Here is a 20371-nt window from a genome sequence, read left to right as displayed (position 1 = left end):
CCACTTCTGCTATGCATGATGCTTATGATGAAACTACTTCTCTGCTTGATAATAATGTGCCATTAGGTGAATTTCTGGATGAACAGCATGCTAGGGTTAGAGAGAATGAAATTATTGAAACTGATGATATTAATGAAAGTGATAATGAAGATTCTCCCCCTAGATATGAATTGCCTATTGTGCCTGAGGGTTACGTTATGGATGAAGAAACTGCTAGAGACCGTTTTGCTTGCAATGATAGATATGATCTTAAGAAACTGTTAGCTAAGTTGAAAGAAAAGTCTCTGAATGCTAGAATGAAATATGACTCTGCTTTTGCTACTTCACCTATCTATGTTATTGATAAGGATTATGATTTCTCAGTCGATCCTAAGTTAATTATTTTGGTTGAAGCTGATCCTTTCTATGGCTATGAATCTAAAATTGTTGTGGCACATCTTACTAAACTGAATGATATAGCCACCCTATCGTGGTCATACATGGAGACGGGCCAGGGCTCTCGTGGTCATACATGTGGTGAGACAACTGCGAATTTGACTCGGGATGACTACAAGCAACGATGAAATTCCTTCAGGTTTCAAACTGGTAGTCAAGAAAGGAGCGGTGATGTTGAGTTCAGGTAACTCTTATGTATGCCACCTGATAAGTGAGTTGTTCACTTTACACGCAGATCGGTGATAAACGAATACTCCGGAAGTTGGGAGCATAAACTAGAGTAATAAGGAACTTAATATTGCTCAAGTCTTCATTGTGGTTAAGAAAGAAGGGACTACAAGTTGCAGGTGGAGTCACATGGAGTCTTTGAAGTAGCAGCGATAATCATGGGATGAGCTCAAGTCCAATGTACATGGAAGTTTGACGCATGGACGAATTCACGGTGGTGAAGAATACTCGCCAAGGTGGAGTTTGTTAGAGTTGTGTCAAATATAGCGTACAAGATAGGTTACAGTTGGACTTGTAGTTGTATTGTGTTTACAGGGTATGGAGTCGTGTCCTAGTAGGACACTTGTATCCTGGGCCTCTCATATATAATGGGGCATACACAGGGTGTAATCTATGCCAACATAATAGCACAAGAACGCAGCAGGAGACGGCGGGATGTGCCGATGCCCGGGCGGCCGGGGTGCGGTATTGTGACGGCGTCACTAGGAGGAGCGCACGTAGTCAAACCCCGTGGATGTAACCATAACGATAAACCTTGTTAACAAATCTCAGTGTTGTGCCTTTGTGAGTGATTGGTCCTCCGTAGATCAACTTGGCGCCTTGGATTAATTCTAACAGGAGGTGCGTGCAGGTGGTGGCGTCGGCGATGGGGAAGAGGAGGACGAGTGGCGGCAGGGAAGGGGAGGACAAAGGGCGGCGGGGAGTAATGGCAAATGGTTTTAAAAAAGGGTTGAGGTGCTAAATAGAACGCTTTCAATGCCATCATGGACCCCCACAACAGTGACAGAATAATGAAGAGTCAGACCGTCTGATTTTTTAAGCGTCTAGCAAGGTAATTTTTTTATTTTAGAATAAATACCAAGTAAGTAGGCGCGGCGACGTGCAGCTATGAACCACAAGGACTCAGCCGTGCCAACTTAATGTGCCGGATGATTTGGCAAGCGCATCGCGCCAAATAGATGCGCATGCCGTGGGAGCACATCAGATTATCCGATATGTTAGCTTGATGCAATTACAACACCCACCGATACTTGGATATATCAGACTGTCTTATTACTACGAGAAGAAGGTCCAGCGTAGAAACTCGACTCATCCGGCTGAATCACGCCTCCCGGGTGGGCGTGTGTAGTGGTTACCATGCCGGCGGCCGGTCGTCAGCCTCGGTCAAAGGCGCCATCATGGACGGCGCGGCAACGTGCAAGTGAGACGCCTATCGGTCCGGCGCGTAGGGGGTCAGACGGCGAAATGAGTTTTTGGGAGTGTCAGTGGGTGAAATAAGATCCTCCAGGTGTCATTTAGTAAAAATAATACCGGACACGAAGGCTCCGGCTTGTGACGGACTGGTAACGGGTGCTTGCAGTTCCAGGTTCAGGCAGGCAGAGAGCGACGTGCGTCAGAACACCGCCGCCTTGGAGGTTGGAGCTGAGGAGGAACGAACGAAGGAACGGATAAGCAGCAACCGACCCCATCCCGCCGGCCGCCGCTGACGTTGTGGATAAAGCAAAACCGGCGGAGCGCCGAGTCATGCGCATGCAGCTGGCCATTCTTCGCCGTCTCCGACTCTTTTATTTGCTCGGGTAATTAACCGGAAGGAAGTTTTCTAGAGGAAAACTTGGCCGGAAGTTACTCGGAAAATAAGGTCCTCCAGTCCTCGTGGATCATCCTATCATATGGTGGACTCCACAAAGTAACTCGCGCCATCTTATGCCGTGAAAATTCACCTTTGGCTGACTCGTGCATATGCTTGGCCAAGTGAACTTAACATGATAGCACTACGTACTCTAGTTAAAGTTTTTTCTCTCTCTTTCAGTCAAGCTGCTTGCTTTCTGAGGCACTGACATAGTACTGGCCAGAGTATATTGCTCCGACCACGTGGCTCTCTCCCTGACAGTATCCTTTATCCTAAACCACAAACAAGGATGACACTAGAACAAGTCAGGCAGGCAGACGTCGGTCTCGATCGATCGGTGCGAATGTCTCCGCGGGGTTATTCAACTGACAGCGTACAGCTTGAATCAAATGGCGATGACGTGCGACGTGCTCCATCAAATCAGATCGCTACGGATCGACGATAAACACGCACTGAGACTGGGATTACTGGCTTATCTTGTGCTCCCTGGCCTGGACGGGGACGCCGAGTCGCCGATGGAGTCGCATGCATGAATCATCGCGGAGGGCGACGTGCACTTGCGAGTCCTGAACCCCTGATGGACAGAGACTTGACTCATTTTCCGCCGGAGACAATGATACGCAAGGACGGATGATCGAGGCCTGGACGAATTTTTGCAAGGTCTCGCCATGCATCATCATTGACTAGTGCCAGTACAGAAATCGTTGATGATGGTAGCAGGAAGAAATTGTGAGCATCCGGATCTATGCTTCATTGAACAGAGATCGAGAAACGTCAATGGCGGTACATACCATACCATACGTACATCCTGCAGCAGTATTATTATTATTATTGTCTCACAACAACATTCTTGGTTGCAGGTGTTGTTACAGGACTGATGTTTTTTTTTCCTTTTCTTTGATCAGTCCATCCCAATCCAGGAGGAGAGCATGGTCGCGGTCTAGAACGAACGAACAAAAGCTTCTGCTATTTATATACAAATACACAGCTGCGCATGCATGGCTTCCCGCCGGCCGATGAGCTGAGCTGCTCCTCGAACGGCGGCCACGTACGGCAAGGGAGCGCGCGCGCGTGGCTAGGCTACGGCTTGGTGCGGCGAGCGGTGTCGGGCGGGGCGGAGGCGAGGCGGGAGGCGATGGCGGAGTGGTACATGACGTCGTGGAAGCTCTCCGTCTCCATCATCCTCAGCCGCAGCTGCCGCGCCTTCTCCTCCGTCAGCACCCCGAACCGCCTCTTCCCCCGCTCCTCCTTCGGCGCCGGTTCAGCGGCCGGCTGGGAGTCGATGTAGTCGGGCTGGCCCGACCACCCCAGCAGCGGCGCCCACCACTTGGCGCCCCCGCCGGCCGCGGCGGCGCGGGCGCAGGGCCGCCGGAGCCCCGGCGCCGGCGTCCTGATGGAGAACGTCGCGGCGGTTCCTGACGCTGCTGCCATTAGCGAGGAAGCGAGGAACGGAAGGAACCGCGGGGCGAGTTTAAGAGTTGGCGGGGGTGGCTTCGCGCGTCCGTTGCTAAAGGTGGCGGGATTATAAAAAGGAGGGGAGAACGAGTGGATAAGCCAGGCCCGTCCTCCACCGTCGTCGATCGGGCTCCTTCGGTTGAATGTCTCTGTAAATAACCAAACATTAATGTAAAGTCCACATGTCATCGGGGCCGGTCCATACATATTCAGGGCCCTGGGGCGAGACGACAAAATGGAGCCCTTATGGACAAATAAAAATTCAGAATATATTGTATTTCGAAAGCAATTCAGTACATAACATAGATTGACGGTCTAGAGAACTACATCCTAATAGTATGGAAACAATATAGTTCTACAAAGGATCGCTCTTTTAAGGGCCACAAAGAGACAATCATCTCGCTCTTCTAAGTATGAAAACCTTGTCAAAGCTGATAGCAACTTGAAGTGTTTGTGTTATCATGAGAATATGAGATATAATGTTAATACATGAGAACTTACACTAGTTTCTATTTTCTCTAATCTGTCCGTTACTCGGTGTCTTCACCCGAAGAAAAAGTCTCCAAAGCTTCCTGAACATGATGATCAGATCTGTGCATCAGTATTTTTTATTTCATCCAACTTTGCTTTCTCAATGCATAAAGCAGCAAGACCATTCAATCTTTCATGTGACATTGATAATTTGAAATAGTTTCCCAATAACTCCAACTTTGAGAAACTGAGTTCAGCTGATGCTACAGTGAATGATACAGCAAATAAAATTTGATAAGCTATTAATATATTCGGAAAAGAGTCTATGTCTCCAACGAACTCGAAGATCTCCATAGCACGCAATGGCACATCAGATTCCGGTATAGTCATTTGTCATAGTTGTAATTCCGAGAAGAGATCATCTAATTCAACATAACTTTGAGAAACCGTTTGTACAAATTTAGCACAGCATTTGCATAATTAAATATCATTCAATAAAAGTCTTTTGAGCCAAGTAAGAAGGCAAATATACTTCTGAACACTTTAAGTTCTTCGAAGAACTACCGTTTCTAAAAAATGTCAATTGAACCTTTCTGTGATTCTACCAGTTCATCTCTATGTTTTTTCACTTCCTTTTTTCACTAGTAAACATTTTTTAGAAGATATGTCACCAAACAATTACAGAAAAAACCAAAGCACCTGAATATGAGCATATACCTTGATGTCGAATTGTTGATGTAGCTTCCCAGATCTGCAAGGTTGCAACACTCATTCCCCGTCCCCCCTTCTCATCCCTGGATCCAATGAAGCTTTTAATAACAGGCCAACACAAGAGTATGAACTAGGAAGAGATGAATTGGAGGGAGACGTACCATCTCTAATGCGGTGATTCCTCAATTCCTCAAACGTCTACTTGGTGGGAACGTTGAGGATGCAAAAAGAGATGATTGGGGAAGAGAATAGCACCTTCAGTCTCCATTAATGGATGCACTAGAGCGGCACCTCGAATTTGGAAATGCACGGGAGCGGCGGCGTTGTTCTCTTGGATTAGAGAATTTTGGGGAGGAGGCGAGGATACTGGAGTTGGAGGAGATCGATGCGGTGCTGCAGCAGCGTATTCTTTCGGTCCGTGAGTGCTAGCAACGTGGTGGGCTTGGGCCTTTTTTTCTGGACCTAAAGAAGAAAATATCCTAACACGTATACTACTACCTGGGTCGGGGCCCCTACCTCCCAGGGGCCCAGGGCGGTTGCCCCGTTCCCCCGGCCTATGGGCCGGCCCTGGAGATAACTATAGGGTCGTGGAAAGATTTTTTGCATGACATCGGCTTATTTAGGTGAATATACAAATGACTTCAATTTGCCGAATCAATGCAATACCAAACATGCATGCATGCATGCGTCGGCCCAATTTTAAAGAAAAATTATCATATTTATTAAGTAAACTCATGATTTAGCTCTTCTCGTGAAAACATGACAATCACACTATGCCACGTTGTACACACAATGACACAAAATACAATATTTGTACTCCCCCCGTCCATATTTATTAGGCAGATTCACATTTTGAGCCCAAGTTTGACCATACATTTGCGTAATATAATATGAATTATATGTAGAAAAATGGTGCCATTGAAAACTTCCTTTGAATACGAATACAACAATATAATTTTGTTTGAAATATTACTTATATTTTGCAAATTGAATCTAGAGTCAAAATTTGGCCCAAAATACAAGGGGGCCTAATAAACCCGGACGAAGGGAGTACAATGCAACATTAAGTTGTTTTTCTAAATGACAGTCTACACTATCGTAAGGATTTGTTATCACAAACAGCTTCCAACAAACAAATGCTGGAAAACGTCCATGATTTGTTTCGATGCTATGCAACGTTTTTGTGTGATGGGTATGTGTTTTAATTAGTTGTAACATCTTTTTATCTCTGAAAGAATTATTATTTTTGGCGGAAACTTTTACAACAATAGTCACCATATTAGGTATAAATTAGATTCTACCATTATTTGTATTAATTAAGAATGTTTTTCTTGTAGAATTTTTCATAGTTACTTGAGAGCAACTATTATTTGTAAATCAGCCAAGTAGCATATCATAAAACCAAGAGTTGCACACGAATTTGAAGTTCATTTGTAATACCATGCAACTGCCTCATTGCATATTTCTAGAACTAAAGTTGCTATAATATCTTGAATGTGTAGCTATCCAATTTCATTACATAGATATTAAATGGTTAGAACATTGACTTAAAAATAAGAATCAACTAACTTAGAAATAAATGTTCTAGTTTGTTAAGATATTTTAATGGTGTGTCATTTTTATTGCAGTTCTTGAAATTGTAGCATTATGGTGAACACTATGATGCAAAGCATTAGTGGTCTACATGATTGATTAGTAATACCATTTACATTATTGCAGCAACCTCAGATGAGAGAAAGAATGGAAGTTTTATTGGAGCAAGTAAGAGCAATAATAAAAGAGTCAAATGGAATACAAAAAGTAATGGAGCTTATACTCTCGCTTGAACGACTTGGCTTGGACTACCACTACGAGAATGAGATCGGGGAACTACTGGATGTCGTTTTGAACTCTGATTATGATGATAATAATCTACAGTTGGTTTCACTTCGATTTTATCTTTTGCGGAAAAATAGATATGATGTCTCATCTGGTAAGGCCCCATAAACTTACACAACCAAGATATATAGCAATCAAACATTGATTTCTTGGAAATCATTAATGTCCATTTTCAATAAACATTGCAGATGTATTCAATAAATTTCAAGACAAACAAGGAGATTTCTTTCAATCAGATACAAATAGTTTATTGAGCTCATATAGTGCAGCGCATATGAGGACCAAGGGAGAGAAAGTACTTGACAAGGCAATCTATTTCACTAAAAAACACCTCCTTGGCACGTTAGAACATTTGGAATCACCATGTGTAGAGGAAGTGTATTTTGCCCTTCTTACACCTCCTTTTAGAAGGGTTAGGATATTAGAAGCAAGAAGCTACATACCTTGTTATGAAAAAGAGCCTACACGAAATGAAGCCATATTGGAGCTTGCAAAATTGAATTTTAATATTCTGCAACTTCTTTTCTGTGAGGAGTTAAAAGAGGTCACCTTGTAAGTTTTTTTTATAATTCTCTTCTTGAAATTAGTCTACAATGCGTTCTTTTTCTTGTTATCATAAGAATGCCAATTGACTTATGTTATGCTCATTCTAGGTGGTGGCAGAAACTCAAGGTCGGATCAAATTTGAGTTTCGTAAGAGACAGAATAGTAGAAACTTATTTTTGGATAAATGGAACTAGCTACAATCACAAATATTCTTATTCCCGTATTATAGCTACAAAGATCACTACTTTCATGACTATAATAGATGACATATTGGACACCTATGGTAGCACTGAAGAGAGCATGCAACTTGCAGAAGCAATTAATAGGTTAAATCCTCCTTCCCTTCGCCAATTACTCCCTCCGTTTTTATTTACTCCGCATATTAGAGTTGACTGAAGTCAAACTTTGTAAAGTTTGACCAAATTTTTAGAAAAAATTATAAATATTTACCATAACAAATCCATATGGTGTGAAAGTACATTCAATAATAAATCTAATTGTCCTGGTATGTTAATACTTTTGTTTATAAACTTGGTCAAAGTTGGCAAAGCTTGACTTTGACCAAAGCTAATATGCGGACTAAATAAAAACGGAGGGAGTAGTTTTTTCTAATAATTATAATACATGTGTTTTGTAATAGTTTTAATATATGAACTAAATATACATTAGAATAAGCATGAAAATAAATAGTAATATCGAGTCATACAAACACAAAAGAAATAGTGAAGTGTTGCATTATAACTAGAATGTATTATGTCGGGTATGTCCTCATGACGTCCATGATTCTATTGGGATGGCATATTAGCTATGCTACTATATTGTTGTGCCTTGTGTCTTAATACAATTTTTCTTTAGAAAAAGTGAAATACTTATATTAAGTTGTCTACGTAATAAACATTATACCTCACACACTAGTTACACTATAACTCCATAAATAACTAAATATTTTAGAACTATAAGTAATTCCATATTGGCAAAAAAATTAAAAAAATATAGTACCATTGAATTATGGTAATTCTAGTACAAGAAACAATTTATTAATACACATGCAAACATTAGAGTGAAAATTGGGACATCGTCGTGGAGCGATGTTTATATAAGATACGAAGGAAAGTACCATTGTTAATTATTCATTTAACTGTATTAGTTTTTTTGTAGAAACACAAATTCATTTCATTCTTGAAGTTTTTTTTAAATGCATCACAAGTATTACTTTATTAAGTAGTGGTATGGTCTAACATAGTGAAATGCAGGTGGGATGAAGGTGCAGTAGATGTGCTTCCAGAATACATGAAGGATATCTACTTATATTTGTTGGAAACATTTCGTTCTTTTGAGGAGCATTTAGGACCTGGGAAGAGCTACCGTGTTGTTTATCTTAAAGAATCGGCAAGTATTATATTTACCTCATAAAACTAGTTTGTCATATTGAAATGTGCACTTAGTTTATTTTAATATGTATTCTCTTAGTAATATTTGGTCGTTGTGTGCCGCCAAGATGAAATACCATGATCTAGCTAAGACTAAAAATGTTATATTTTATTAATGTTGTTAAGCTGATATAAAGTAAAAATGGTAACATACTTTAAGTAAATAAATTAAAATTAGATTGATCTGTTTGCAAGTCTACAAGAGAAAATACTTAACTTTCGCTTCAAATAGTGGAACTAGAACACGTATAGGACTATGCCGACCCGATGAGCCTTTTGTAATGCTTTGTGTTTCTTGGCGTTGGAGCCTGTTATAAATAGTCATCAGAATGAAATTGTCATTATTGCAACAATACTATTACCTAATTATGTGGCCTCGGGTGATGTTGCCTGAGATCCAAATTGCAATTGCTACTCAAGCACTCATACATACATACACACATATCAAACTTAAGTGGATACCCTATAGATGGTAGCATACAGGTTGCGATTCCAGCCCTATGCATTGGGGACATAACCCAAATGCTTCTACCAAATTAATGAGATGGTGTACTAAGATCCAAACCAAGTCCTGGTTGAACTAATCGAATGACCAATCAATCTAGATGGAAGTTTTAGACAATTCAAACTTTGAAATAAATACTGTAGAAAAAAAATACTCCCTTCATTCCCTTATACAAGGCCACTTTGTTTTTATTGTCAAACTTTGACTCATAATTTTGGTCAACAAAATATGGATTATATGTCATAAAAAACATATCATCAGAAAGTTCTTTAAAATGTGCATTCCATGACATATTTTTTATGGCATGTAACTCATGTTTTGTTGGTAAAATTAATGGTCAAAGTTAGATATAGAAATATGAAGTGACCTTATATAAGGGAATGCAAGGAGTACTAGGATAGTGGTTTCCACTGAACTCTTTGACTCAGTAGAATTTCAAGCTTCTGTTCCATATATTAGTGGTTAATAACTGACACTCCAGAAGTTAATCTTGTGAGGCTACGGGTGATAATGGTTAAGCATTACAACAATGCTAAGCTTTGTCACCTGCTATAAGATGTGTCACTCTTGATCCAATTTTTTTCCCATAAGCAATATAATACTTAAATCATTAGAAACCTTTGTAGTATATAATTTTATCATCAACAAGTGTGGTCTCTTCTTCTCTTATTCATTTGGGTGACTGCCAATAACATTCATTCTCTAGTTGTTAGAGTTTAAACACAATTATACATTTGAATCACATATTTATTAGTCCACCACACATTGCCGTCAGTAATCAATATCCATTTAGGGAGTTGGATATACTTTCAATGAAACAATTTTGATGTAGGTCATGTGATAAACCTAGCTAGTTCGCATGTATGTAATTTTACCTTATTTTAAAATGGAAATGGGACAAGGCCTTCAATTTAGAAAAGTCATTTTTTATCAGATACATTTTTTGAACAAGATATGAATTATCAAAATAAAACACACCTTTAAACATTTCATGAGAGTACAAAATTAACTCACCAATTGACTTTTTGACACGGTAATTATCTTTTATTTTCCCATATGTTGATAGAAAATTTGATAGTATCAACGAATTGAGCATAGCTCAGAAGTGTAGATTCCTTGTGGTGAACCTATCAACTGGGGTTCAAGTACTATACTTTGAAAGGGTGCTTCCATTTTCCTGGATTTATTCCAAGATTTTTGTTCATTGGGAGTTGATGTTCCCATCGGCTACAAGTTGTGTGTGGTAACTTCATTGTTCTCAAGATTTGTTGGCTTAATCTTTCAGAGGAGCTCGTAGGGCTAGGGTGTGCACGCTCTTGTGTACATTGTGTGTGTGGGTGGGCAGGCTCTACGCGTGCGTATCTGAGCTGTGTTTGTACTAGGTTTCCAACAAATTATAGTATTACTTTCAATAGTTCACTAAAAAAGGTATTGTTTTTCATGAAAGAGTTAGTGTTAATGTGTTGATATTTTTCATGAAAACCATATTCCCATGGGCTACAGCCAAGAAACATTCGATGATAAATAGTTCCAACTTACATCCAACATTCAATAATCAGCGAATAATAATCCGGTTTTGCCTAATTCAAGAACCAAGAATTACATCTCTCAGACAGACATATAACGGTTATTGGTGTGTAACAAAGATTACAGGCACAACACGGCCTACAACAACTCCTGAGCTTCTCTTCTCTTTTCCTTCTTTTATACACAAACAAGATGGCATGGCACGGTGGCAAAGCAGCAGCATTCAAGAACGAAGAAAATGGTTCCTTCATATGCCTGCTGCTACCAGAGTGCAGCCATCGCTAGTTCGCCGAGAGGAAATGCACGCGGGCGAGCGGATACTCCTTCCCAGAGACCCAGACGCCGGTCTGCGACCACTGCACATCCTCCCACTCCAGATTGTCCTGCAGCACCTGCGTTGCCACGGGTAAGAGATGACAAAGTTGAATGATGCCGCGCCTACGCCCAATGGGGTAAAAAAGAGAGAATGATATGGGCTTTGCTGTAGAGGGAAATTACCTCAACTTGTTCAGCTGGCAGTGGGATACCAATGGATCTCATGGCAACCTCAGGCATGGCCTTCTTACACCGTGACCATCGGAACACGTCCCGGAGTTCATGTTCCGTGTTGCCCCTGTCCCCGTTTTGCAAATGGTGGTGGCTATTGTTCTGGTGTTTTTCCGGTTCCAAATCAGATGCATTGGAATTTGATCCAATGGAGCGAGGCTTTTCCCCACTAAAGCACAGCTCATACCTGCGAGAACTTAAGGCCAACAAGACAAGAATTGGAAGACAGTGAGTAACATGCAAGTGAAAGTCAACAAGAATGCCAACAAACACAACAGTGTTAGGACAATAAGCCAGTCATTTTGTACCTATTGAAATGTGTTTCCAAGTATATGACTTCGCCCTTTTTCAGCCTCGCAGAAGTATAAAGAGACTTCTTCAATCCCTTGTCCGCCACAATGCTTATACTGTACTTTAACCTGAAGGAAGAAAAAAGAATGGCTTACTAGGAGCAACCTCGGCTCAAAACAGAACAAGGCAGCAGCTTCTACAAGCAGAGCTGCAGAAGACATGAGCGCTCAAAAACACCAGAACGGCTATGACACAGAAATGGCAATATAGGTACTTTGATGAACAGAAAATGAACGGTCAGGAGGTAAGTCCAGAATGTACCATGGCTCGTTGCAGAGATTGTACTGTATTGTAACTTCCCGAACAAATCTTTGTTGACGTAATGCATTCTGCATGAAACATATTGATAAAACCTTAGTAGAGAATAGAAACGAAGGTCTGGTTACAAGAAGAAAAAATAAAATACTGAAAATAGAACAAAAAAATTGTTAAGAGAGAAAAACAAAGAGTATCAGAAAATTACAGAAGCTGCTGCTCTTGTTGTCATTGTACGCTCCACTGCAACTGGAGCTAGTGTAGGCTCCACGGCTGACGTATGGCTAAGGCGAGGCTCGAGATCAATGGCACCACCACCTTTCTGCAAAGCGTAAAGCATGCTAAGCAGCCAATCTTCAAACAGTGATCAATAAAAGGATTTCACGAGTTTGTAGCATCAACAGAATAAATAAAAGGCAAATATTATAATATTCTGTACAGTTTTACAGTCTTAATACCTTAACAATGCAGCAGCGTTCTATGCGGAAGCTACAACCAATACCAGCGCCCCAAGCACGTGAACGGACATTGTTCCTTAGTGTTGAAGTATAGCCTGGGAGATATACCATGTTTTATAAGACTACTGATTCAACAATCTGACATTTTAAGCATGTCCAACTGAATTGACACAAAATTAGTTAATGCTTACTGTCTTGTGGTGGTAGCACACGAACAGTTGCACGCAGTTCTTGGATGGCAGACGGTGGAGGTGATGATGTAGGAGAGCAGTAACCAGTATGCATTAACACTAAAAGAAACGGTCATTAGAACACCGGCTTTCTGAGCTACTTTAGAAGATTGAAAAAAACAATGAAGCACCTACCAGCCACAAGGTCTGAATCATTTGTATAAACATCTGTTCCCCAAAGCTGAGCGCCTTTTACCTACAAAACAGAGGTTTTTAGTATTTAACATGTGGATAAAGTAGCTAATGGAAGAAGTTCGCTACAATTGTTAAACAACACTAAAAAAGGAGCGATGCAATCTTCAGCCTACGTGATGTCAAAAAGTGTAAGATAAACAGTTTGTTCGTCCATGCCTCAGAAAAACATAGTGAAATTAAAAATGAAGAAACTCCTATAGCATTTCAAATGGAAGGCGAGACAGTAATGAATGCACTTTCAAATGTTCATCATTTATTGTTTCCCTTATGCTACTTAAGGAAAAGGAAAAATAATCCAGCAACACAGGCATGGCGATTGATTACGTGACTAAAAAGTCTAATGCAGAAATCACCTAAGGAATCAGTACACTTACTTGCCGATTCGTGGAAGTAACAAACTCCGCAGGTATCCGAATTTCAAGAGTAGGACCATTTTGTTGATTCTCAGTATTTCTAGCATCTGGGGTAGCTTCAAACTCTTTCCATGATTTCAGAAGCTCTTGCATGCATTCACCAGCTTTATATACAATTGCAGATACCTCAGATTTACCTGCACCGATGAGGATATTAAGATAGCAAATAGAAAGCTGGTGATAATGGACCATGGCAAAAGAATCATTTTATGCGGCTTGAAACTGAATCTCGTCAATAATTTCTATGTAAAAAGGATTTCAAAAAAAAGGATCATCATAACTAATCCATTTTTGCTCCAGCTGGATTTGGCCAAATGATAGAAAAAACAAAAACATGCATGTGCACATATAAAATGGATCAGCCCAAATGTGAAGGGATTTTGAACATTGAAGTGGATGTCAGAGCACTAAATCCTACAGTATGAAAATGTGCAGTAAAATCTCAATGTGAACTAAAACCTTATGAGAAGGAAATGTAAAATTATCTAGATCCTAAGCTGTTGATGACTCCAGTTCCAAAAAAAGCATGACCATCCATTACTCCATTTTATTCAGCTAGGAATAAAGATAATCAACTGACCTTGAGACCTGCAAGAAGAAATAAAAGAACGTGAGATTTTTCAATGGGCTTATCACTTGCAAAAAAAATTATTGCTTAGTAAACAGACGTCAGAAGGCAAATGCCTTCCATTCTCGGTGAGAGAAGTGCAAATTTCCAGAAATGGAATGTGCTTCGTGATAGCAATGCTCATACACACTATTATGCTATTCGAATCAAGTACAAGAAACATGGTAAGATGCAGTGTTAAGCTTACCCTTCACCATCACGCATTTTGGACCGGAACCGAGGTTCCCGTTGAGATGCTTGACTACCTCCCTTTGGACGTGCCATCCTCCTGCGCTGTATACTTCCAAAAGTATCCTTATCTTTCTCTGTATCTCCTTCAGGACCAGTATCATCAGATTCTTTGTCATTGTATTTACTCCTTTGGTCATGCCTGTCTCCTGTATCCACATCCTTCTCTCTTTTCTTGTCCTTAAGATCCCTATCATGAGATTTCCATGTGTCATCTTTAAGTGTCTTCATTTCAGCAGCTGTACTCTCATGTTCAGCAGGTTTAACAGCTCCATCAGAAGCTGTTTTTTCCAGTATTGTGTTCTCCTTGTCAACTGCTATAAATGAATCCTTCTTGGCAGAATCCTTCTCACGCTCATTGTTTTCCTTGTCCTTCTGGGAATCTTTTCTTTCCCTGTCCCATTTTTCAGCATCCCGATCATCCCTTTGAATTTCTCTTCGTTCAACACTACCACCTGCAAGCTGAATACCAATTCTGCGATCATTTCTATCAGCGTCTCTTGCACCAAAATCTCTATACTTTTCATCTTTCTTTCTCCTGTCCTTGTCTCTAAACTTATCTTCACTTTTAGGTTCTATTTTATTCTCACCAGTAGATTCATGTGCATCCTTGGAGCTGCGCTCTTCCACAATAGTTTGAACCTTGAGAGTTTCATCAGTGCCTTGCATACCAGGACGAAGAAAACGCCATCCTGCAGTATCATCTGGCTGATCAACATATCTTTTACCTCTATGGTCTTTATTATCTTTCCAGGCTATGTTTGAAGTTCCAGTAGGATGGCTATCCTTATCCGATTTGACAACATCACCTGTGAAATCACCATGCGCCCTCCGGTCAACTCTTATTTCAGTGTCATCTGCTCTGCTGTTTGTCTTCACATCAGTCTCAGCTTTATTGCCTTGAAATTCAATCCTGCTATCACTATGGACATCCCGAGCATCAGCTTTTGCCTCCCGGTCATCAACCTTGGTGTCCCGTGCATCTTTGTTTTGTTTTGATTCTAATCTGCTGTCAGATGAGGTCGGGTGGTCAACAAAGTTGGAGGAGCCAACAGGCATCCGATGTGTCAGAGGTGGCCTCTTATCATCACGTGACTCAACACGTGGTACTTTGGCAAATCTTCCATCATGTTCAAAAGGACCATGGAAATCACTGCCGCCTGGTTGAATGAGTTTCCCAGAAGGGCTCGAGTACAAGCTGCTATCGTCCAAAGGCCGTTTCGCGGGTGTAGAGTGGCTACCCTCCTCATGCGATCTTTTTGGAGCACCGCTCATTTTACCTCAAAATGTGAATCCTTCAATGTGAGCCAAGAATAACGCAAATACAAAAGGACGATCTTGAAGTCTTCGACACAAGGCACTGCAAAAAAAATTAGATTGATCAGAACATGTTAGTTAATTCTTTGTTTTTAAAGCTAGGCAGTACGATAAAAAATTATGATGCTTCGGGTTGCATGGTTTACAATAAGCTTGTGGTACAGCAAGTATTTAATGTAATGAAGAAGTCCTTCCATGATGGTCTTCACCAAAATGTTCATGTCCAAAAAGATCAGATCATTTCTAGAGACCAAAAAAGGGAACTCTTCCAGATATGTAAACACTTAATGAATATACAGCAAGCTACGTGTACCAATAACAATCCAGACAATCAATAAATGAATTACAGAATATGCAGTATGTTATAGAAAGCAAGTGATCAAAATTTCAAGGAACAGTGTCAATCTAGGGCACGTGTTGGAAGCATGGGATTGAATAAGCGGGAAGATATTTGTAACAAACTTGTGAACTAAATTCTGGCGATCATGCAGTTTAGTCATTGTAAAACTGGGACCCAGTATTTGTTTATTCGGGAGTACTCCCTCCGTCCTAAAATATAAGATGTTGGTTGTAATAACATCTTATATTATGGAACGGATGAAGTACTTAAATACAGTAAATATATATTTACATATAACACTGTCTGTTCTGTTACGGAAAAGGTTCCAGTATGGTGTATAAGATCTTTTACAGACAGCATTGGCTGTTTAAGCCATCAGCCCATTCAAGGCTCAAAACATGAGTTCTACATTCCTACTTCCCCAAGCTCTCAGCGCTAGTTGCCATAGGACACCTCGACAGGCCAGAAGATAGTAGATATCACACTTACGTAACCATGATATACCAACTGACCTGCTCCATTGCATAAGAAAAAAGGAAGAAGCTTGTAATATTTAATTCAAGTACATTATTCTTATGATGCTAGGTAAGTAGAGTGCGCCTTCAACCAGATATTGTGCGATTTTATTTTCTAATTTCGTCTCAGCTTGTGACCTCCAACGAACTTCACTTGATTGCATCGCCAGCACCTAAATACTAGGGCAAATTTCAGCTAGAATGAGTAGGAACAGGGCGGATCAAGAGCCAGAAACAGATGCAAAGACGACGTGGAATCCCTCAAATTGACTCTATCAACCTAGAGCAAGGGCGAATTCACCAAAACTCATTTCATTTGGGGTTCACACAACCCGCCAAGATCAAATCCAACAACCTAGCGCGCGCTCACAAACCAAGCAGAACTGTAAGCACGGCGGACCTAATTGAACCCACAATTATCAGCTTTAGACAAAATGACAAGGAACAGGGTGGACACAGCATCTTCTTTCCATTTTTCTAATGGAACAGGACAGCGGCCAGAACGGAATGGAGTTCATATGCGATATCAGAAGTAGCTGCAAAAAAAAAACTAATCCAGATTGCTCCCAGTAAATAAAGGGCACAAAAAATTTGGCCAGATTGCTCAAGCCAGCTAGGTTTCCTCAGCAACAAACTAGCAGGGGCGGATCTGGATGGTTCACACCCACAATTTGCGAAGGTAAGTTTGTGATTAAATCATCACTGGATGAGATGACTAAAATGATCAACGTCCAAAGCCAGGATTAAGATTGCGGGCTCACGCAGCATTTGGGCCGTGCAGGGTTTGGGCGGGTGGGGAGTGAGGTGTCGGCAGTGAGCAGAGTGCATTATTTAATTCGAAGTACATTATTTTTATGATGCTAGGTAAGTAGAGTGCACCTTCAACAAGATATTGTGCGATTTTGTCTAATTTCGTCTCAGCTTTTGACCTCCAGCGACTTTTACTTGATTGCTTTACCAGCACCTAAATGCTAGGGCAAATTTCAGCTTGAATGACCGGGAACATGGCGGAACCAGATTCATAAGGGAAGACATTGAATCCCTCAAAATTGACTCTATCACCCTAGGGCAGGGGCTTCCGACACAAAAGAAACTAGGGCAGGGGCTTCCCACAAAAAACTAGGGCGAATGGACCAAAAGTCCTTTCATTTGGGGTAGAAACAACCCACCGAGATCAAATCCATCAACCTAGCGCGCACTCACAAAACCAAGAAACAATTAAGACGGGGGGACCTAATTGAACCCACAATTATTAGCTTCGGACAAAATGACCAGGAACAGGGCGGAATTAGCCGCAGGGCGGACACTGCATCCTCTTTCCGTTTTTCCCACGGAACAGGACAGCGGCAAGAAGGGAATGGAATTCATCTGTGATATTAGGAGTTGCTGGGAAAAAAACCTAATCCGGATTGCTCACAGTAAATGAAGGGCAAAAAAAAATGGCCAGATTGCTCAAGCCAGCTAGGTTCCCTAAGCAACAAACTAGCAGGGGCAGATCTGGATGGTGCACACCCACAATTTGCGAAGGTTAGTTTACGACTAAACCATCACTAAATGAGATGACTAAAATTATCAACATCCAAGCGGGATTAAGATTGCGGGCGCGCACAGGGTTTGGGCGGGTGGGGTGTGAGGCATCGGCAGTGATCAGAGTGCATTATTTAATTCAACGTACATTATTTTTATGATGCTAGGTAAGTAGAGTGCACCGTGCAATTTTATGTCTAATTTCGTCTCAACTTGTGGCCTCCAGCGACTTTTACTTGATTGCTTTACCGGCACCTAAATATTGGGCAAATATCAGCTCGAAAGAGCAGGAACATAGCGGAACCAGATTCATACGGGAAGACATTGAATCCCTGGAAAATTGACTCTATCACCCTAGGGCAGGGACTTCCCACACGAAAAAAACCTAGGGCAGGGGCATCCCACAAACAAAAACCTAGGGCAGGGGCTTCCCACAGAAAAACTAGGCATCTGGGCATGGGCGAATGCACCAAAAGTCCTTTCATTTGGGATAGAAACAACCCACCGAGATCAAATCCATCAACCTAGCGTGCGCTCACAAAACCTAGAACTGTAAGCAGGGCGGACCTAATCTTCGGACAAAATGACCAGGAACAGGGCGGAATTAGCGGCGGGGCGGACAAAGCATCATCTTTCCATTTTTTTTCCCACGGAACAGGACAGCGACAAGAACGGAATGGAATTCATCTGCGAGATTAGAAGTTGCTGGGGGAAAAAACCTAATCCGGATTGCTCGCGGTAAATAACAGGGCAAAAGGGACGGCAAGATTGCTCGAGCAAGCTAGGGTTCCTCACCAGGAAACTAGCCGGGGCGGATCTGGACGCTGCACACACAGAATTTGCGAAGGTTAGTTTGCGATTAAAATCATCACTGGACAAGATGACTGAAATGTTCGTACCTTCGAACCCGATGTCTAAGATTGCGGAACGGGGTGGAGACGGCGGGGAGGAAATGGGGTGGAAAGGGTTTGGCCGGGCGATTAGCGAGGCGTCGGTGGTGACGCCAAGGTCAAACTTGCAGGGATGGGAAGGTGGAGACGGAGGAGGGGGCGCCGCACCTGCAGATCCGCCGGTGCAGGGGCCGCCGTCGACCAGCCGCCGCGGAATTGCCTGCGGCCGCCGCAAGAGAGAGGGAGGGGTGAGACGAGAGAGCAGCTGTGCGCGATAGTGTTTGGGCCTTTTTGAAGGGATGAGCGAGCGAGCGAGCGATGAAGGAAAAACGCTTCGGGAGGGTGAGGTCAGGTGCGCCGCCCACAGCGAGCGGCTGCTTTGCCCTAGTCCGGTCGATTTGCCTAGGTCCATTTTCATTTTCATTTTAATTAAATTGAAAAAAAATACTATAAGAACTTACTACCATATGAACGAGAGAAAAGATTGATTTTTGCAAATTACAAGCTGATGAAAACTTGACCAGGGAGTTTAACTCAAAAGCCACTCGAATTTGTCAGAGCATCTCTACCAATCCATTCAAAGGTGTTGATGAAGATGTCATTGAGGTTAACCCTACCCCTACTACAAATTAGAAATGGGGGTGTGGTGCTCTATGTTTGAGCCCTATGGTTTATGTTTGAATTTTGTGTTTTATTTTCTAATCTAAATTTGGGCACTATGGACTCAAAATGACGTTGAACCGTTTAGAGTAGAAACATAATGTGTTTGAATAATGGTGCTTGTACAAATTCACATTATGTTTATATGTACAAGTATGTGAAAAACACATTGTGAGCCGTGGTGCCTGGTGGGGCCAATATCTGCACCACACAATCCTCTGAGATCCATCCAATAACCATACTACATGTTTAAGTCTAAGTGTAGATAGAAATGAATAAGCGGTTGCCCCATATAACACAGTGCAGTAAATGGTCTGGATCAACCATATCGACTAATTAGAGATATGCTTTCATTTATGCTTACCCGCTGTCCAACAACAACATGCGCCAATGGATTCCTTTCCTCTGCATCATTTCTCCACCACAGATCCCCGGCTCTCATAGGTCATGTCTCATCTCTCGTTCCTCCTCCTCCCCTTCTTATCCATGTGTTGCTCCATGTCGCGCAATAGTTCATGAGCCCCTCCACCACACGCATAAACCGACGAGGCGGCTCCACTCCCGTGAATATGTTGTCTGGAATGTAAAATTGAGTCATGTTGTCTTGTTTGTTTTAGGCAGGGTTTCTCAATCCAAGGCGGTGGTCCACCTAAATTGAATAATGTGACATTGCCCAAGATCCATGGGTGCTAATGTTGATGAAGCAAAACAACTTAATTAGCTTATCGCTTGAGCCCAAATATCAATGAATAAATGATGCATTGCGCCACGTATAACAAAATACATTAAACGATTTGGTCACACCCTATTAATTAATTAGAGATACACTTTCATTTATGCTTACCAGTTGTCCTACCATACTCTATACCTATGGAATTGGTTTTTCTCTAAATCCTCTCTCCACCTCGCGAATCCCCGACTCTTGTCGATCATGGAAATTCCTTCTAGCTACCGTACCAGACTTACTTGAAGGAAATATGCCCTAGAGGCAATAATAAAGTT

General features: G+C 41.6%; 3 protein-coding genes across 6 annotated transcripts; 1 reads left to right on the top strand and 2 right to left on the bottom strand.

Annotated features, from left to right (window-relative positions):
* Window positions 1-3071: 3071 nt before the first annotated feature.
* LOC123065070 (uncharacterized) lies at window positions 3072-3779 on the bottom strand. Its single transcript, XM_044488436.1, has one exon. The coding sequence runs from the start codon at window positions 3722-3724 to the stop codon at window positions 3374-3376; it is 351 nt and encodes a 116-aa protein (XP_044344371.1). The 5' UTR covers window positions 3725-3779; the 3' UTR covers window positions 3072-3373.
* Window positions 3780-5200: 1421 nt separating this feature from the next.
* Window positions 5201-10914, top strand: LOC123067408 ((S)-beta-macrocarpene synthase-like; the record flags this gene model as incomplete). Its single annotated transcript, XM_044490214.1, has 7 exons — window positions 5201-5344; window positions 6650-6691; window positions 6848-6902; window positions 6997-7360; window positions 7462-7680; window positions 8608-8747; window positions 10739-10914. Coding segments are annotated over exons 1-7 (1140 nt in total), but the record flags the coding sequence as incomplete, so codon positions are not given.
* Window positions 10788-19023, bottom strand: LOC123069086 (zinc finger CCCH domain-containing protein 13). 4 transcript variants are annotated; one of them, XM_044491832.1, is made up of 13 exons: window positions 18719-19023; window positions 18539-18643; window positions 14080-15480; window positions 13845-13852; window positions 13226-13401; window positions 12792-12852; window positions 12618-12716; window positions 12427-12521; window positions 12177-12290; window positions 11975-12042; window positions 11671-11781; window positions 11315-11558; window positions 10788-11208 (listed from the first exon to the last, which is right to left on the bottom strand). In XM_044491832.1, exons 3-13 carry the CDS (start codon window positions 15393-15395, stop codon window positions 11098-11100), a joined length of 2403 nt encoding a protein of 800 aa, XP_044347767.1. In that variant the 5' UTR covers window positions 15396-15480; window positions 18539-18643; window positions 18719-19023; the 3' UTR covers window positions 10788-11097. The 4 variants fall into 4 exon arrangements, with proteins under 4 accessions (XP_044347767.1, XP_044347766.1, XP_044347769.1 ...); XM_044491831.1 differs by having other exon boundaries at window positions 18615-18643; XM_044491834.1 differs by having other exon boundaries at window positions 11315-11549; window positions 18615-18643.
* Between the last annotated feature and the right edge of the window lie 1348 nt (window positions 19024-20371).

The sequence above is a fragment of the Triticum aestivum genome, chromosome 3B, assembly GCF_018294505.1.
Source record: "Triticum aestivum cultivar Chinese Spring chromosome 3B, IWGSC CS RefSeq v2.1, whole genome shotgun sequence".
NCBI classification, from domain to species: Eukaryota; Viridiplantae; Streptophyta; class Magnoliopsida; order Poales; family Poaceae; genus Triticum; species Triticum aestivum.
This window is presented reverse-complemented; position numbering and strand designations above follow the sequence as displayed.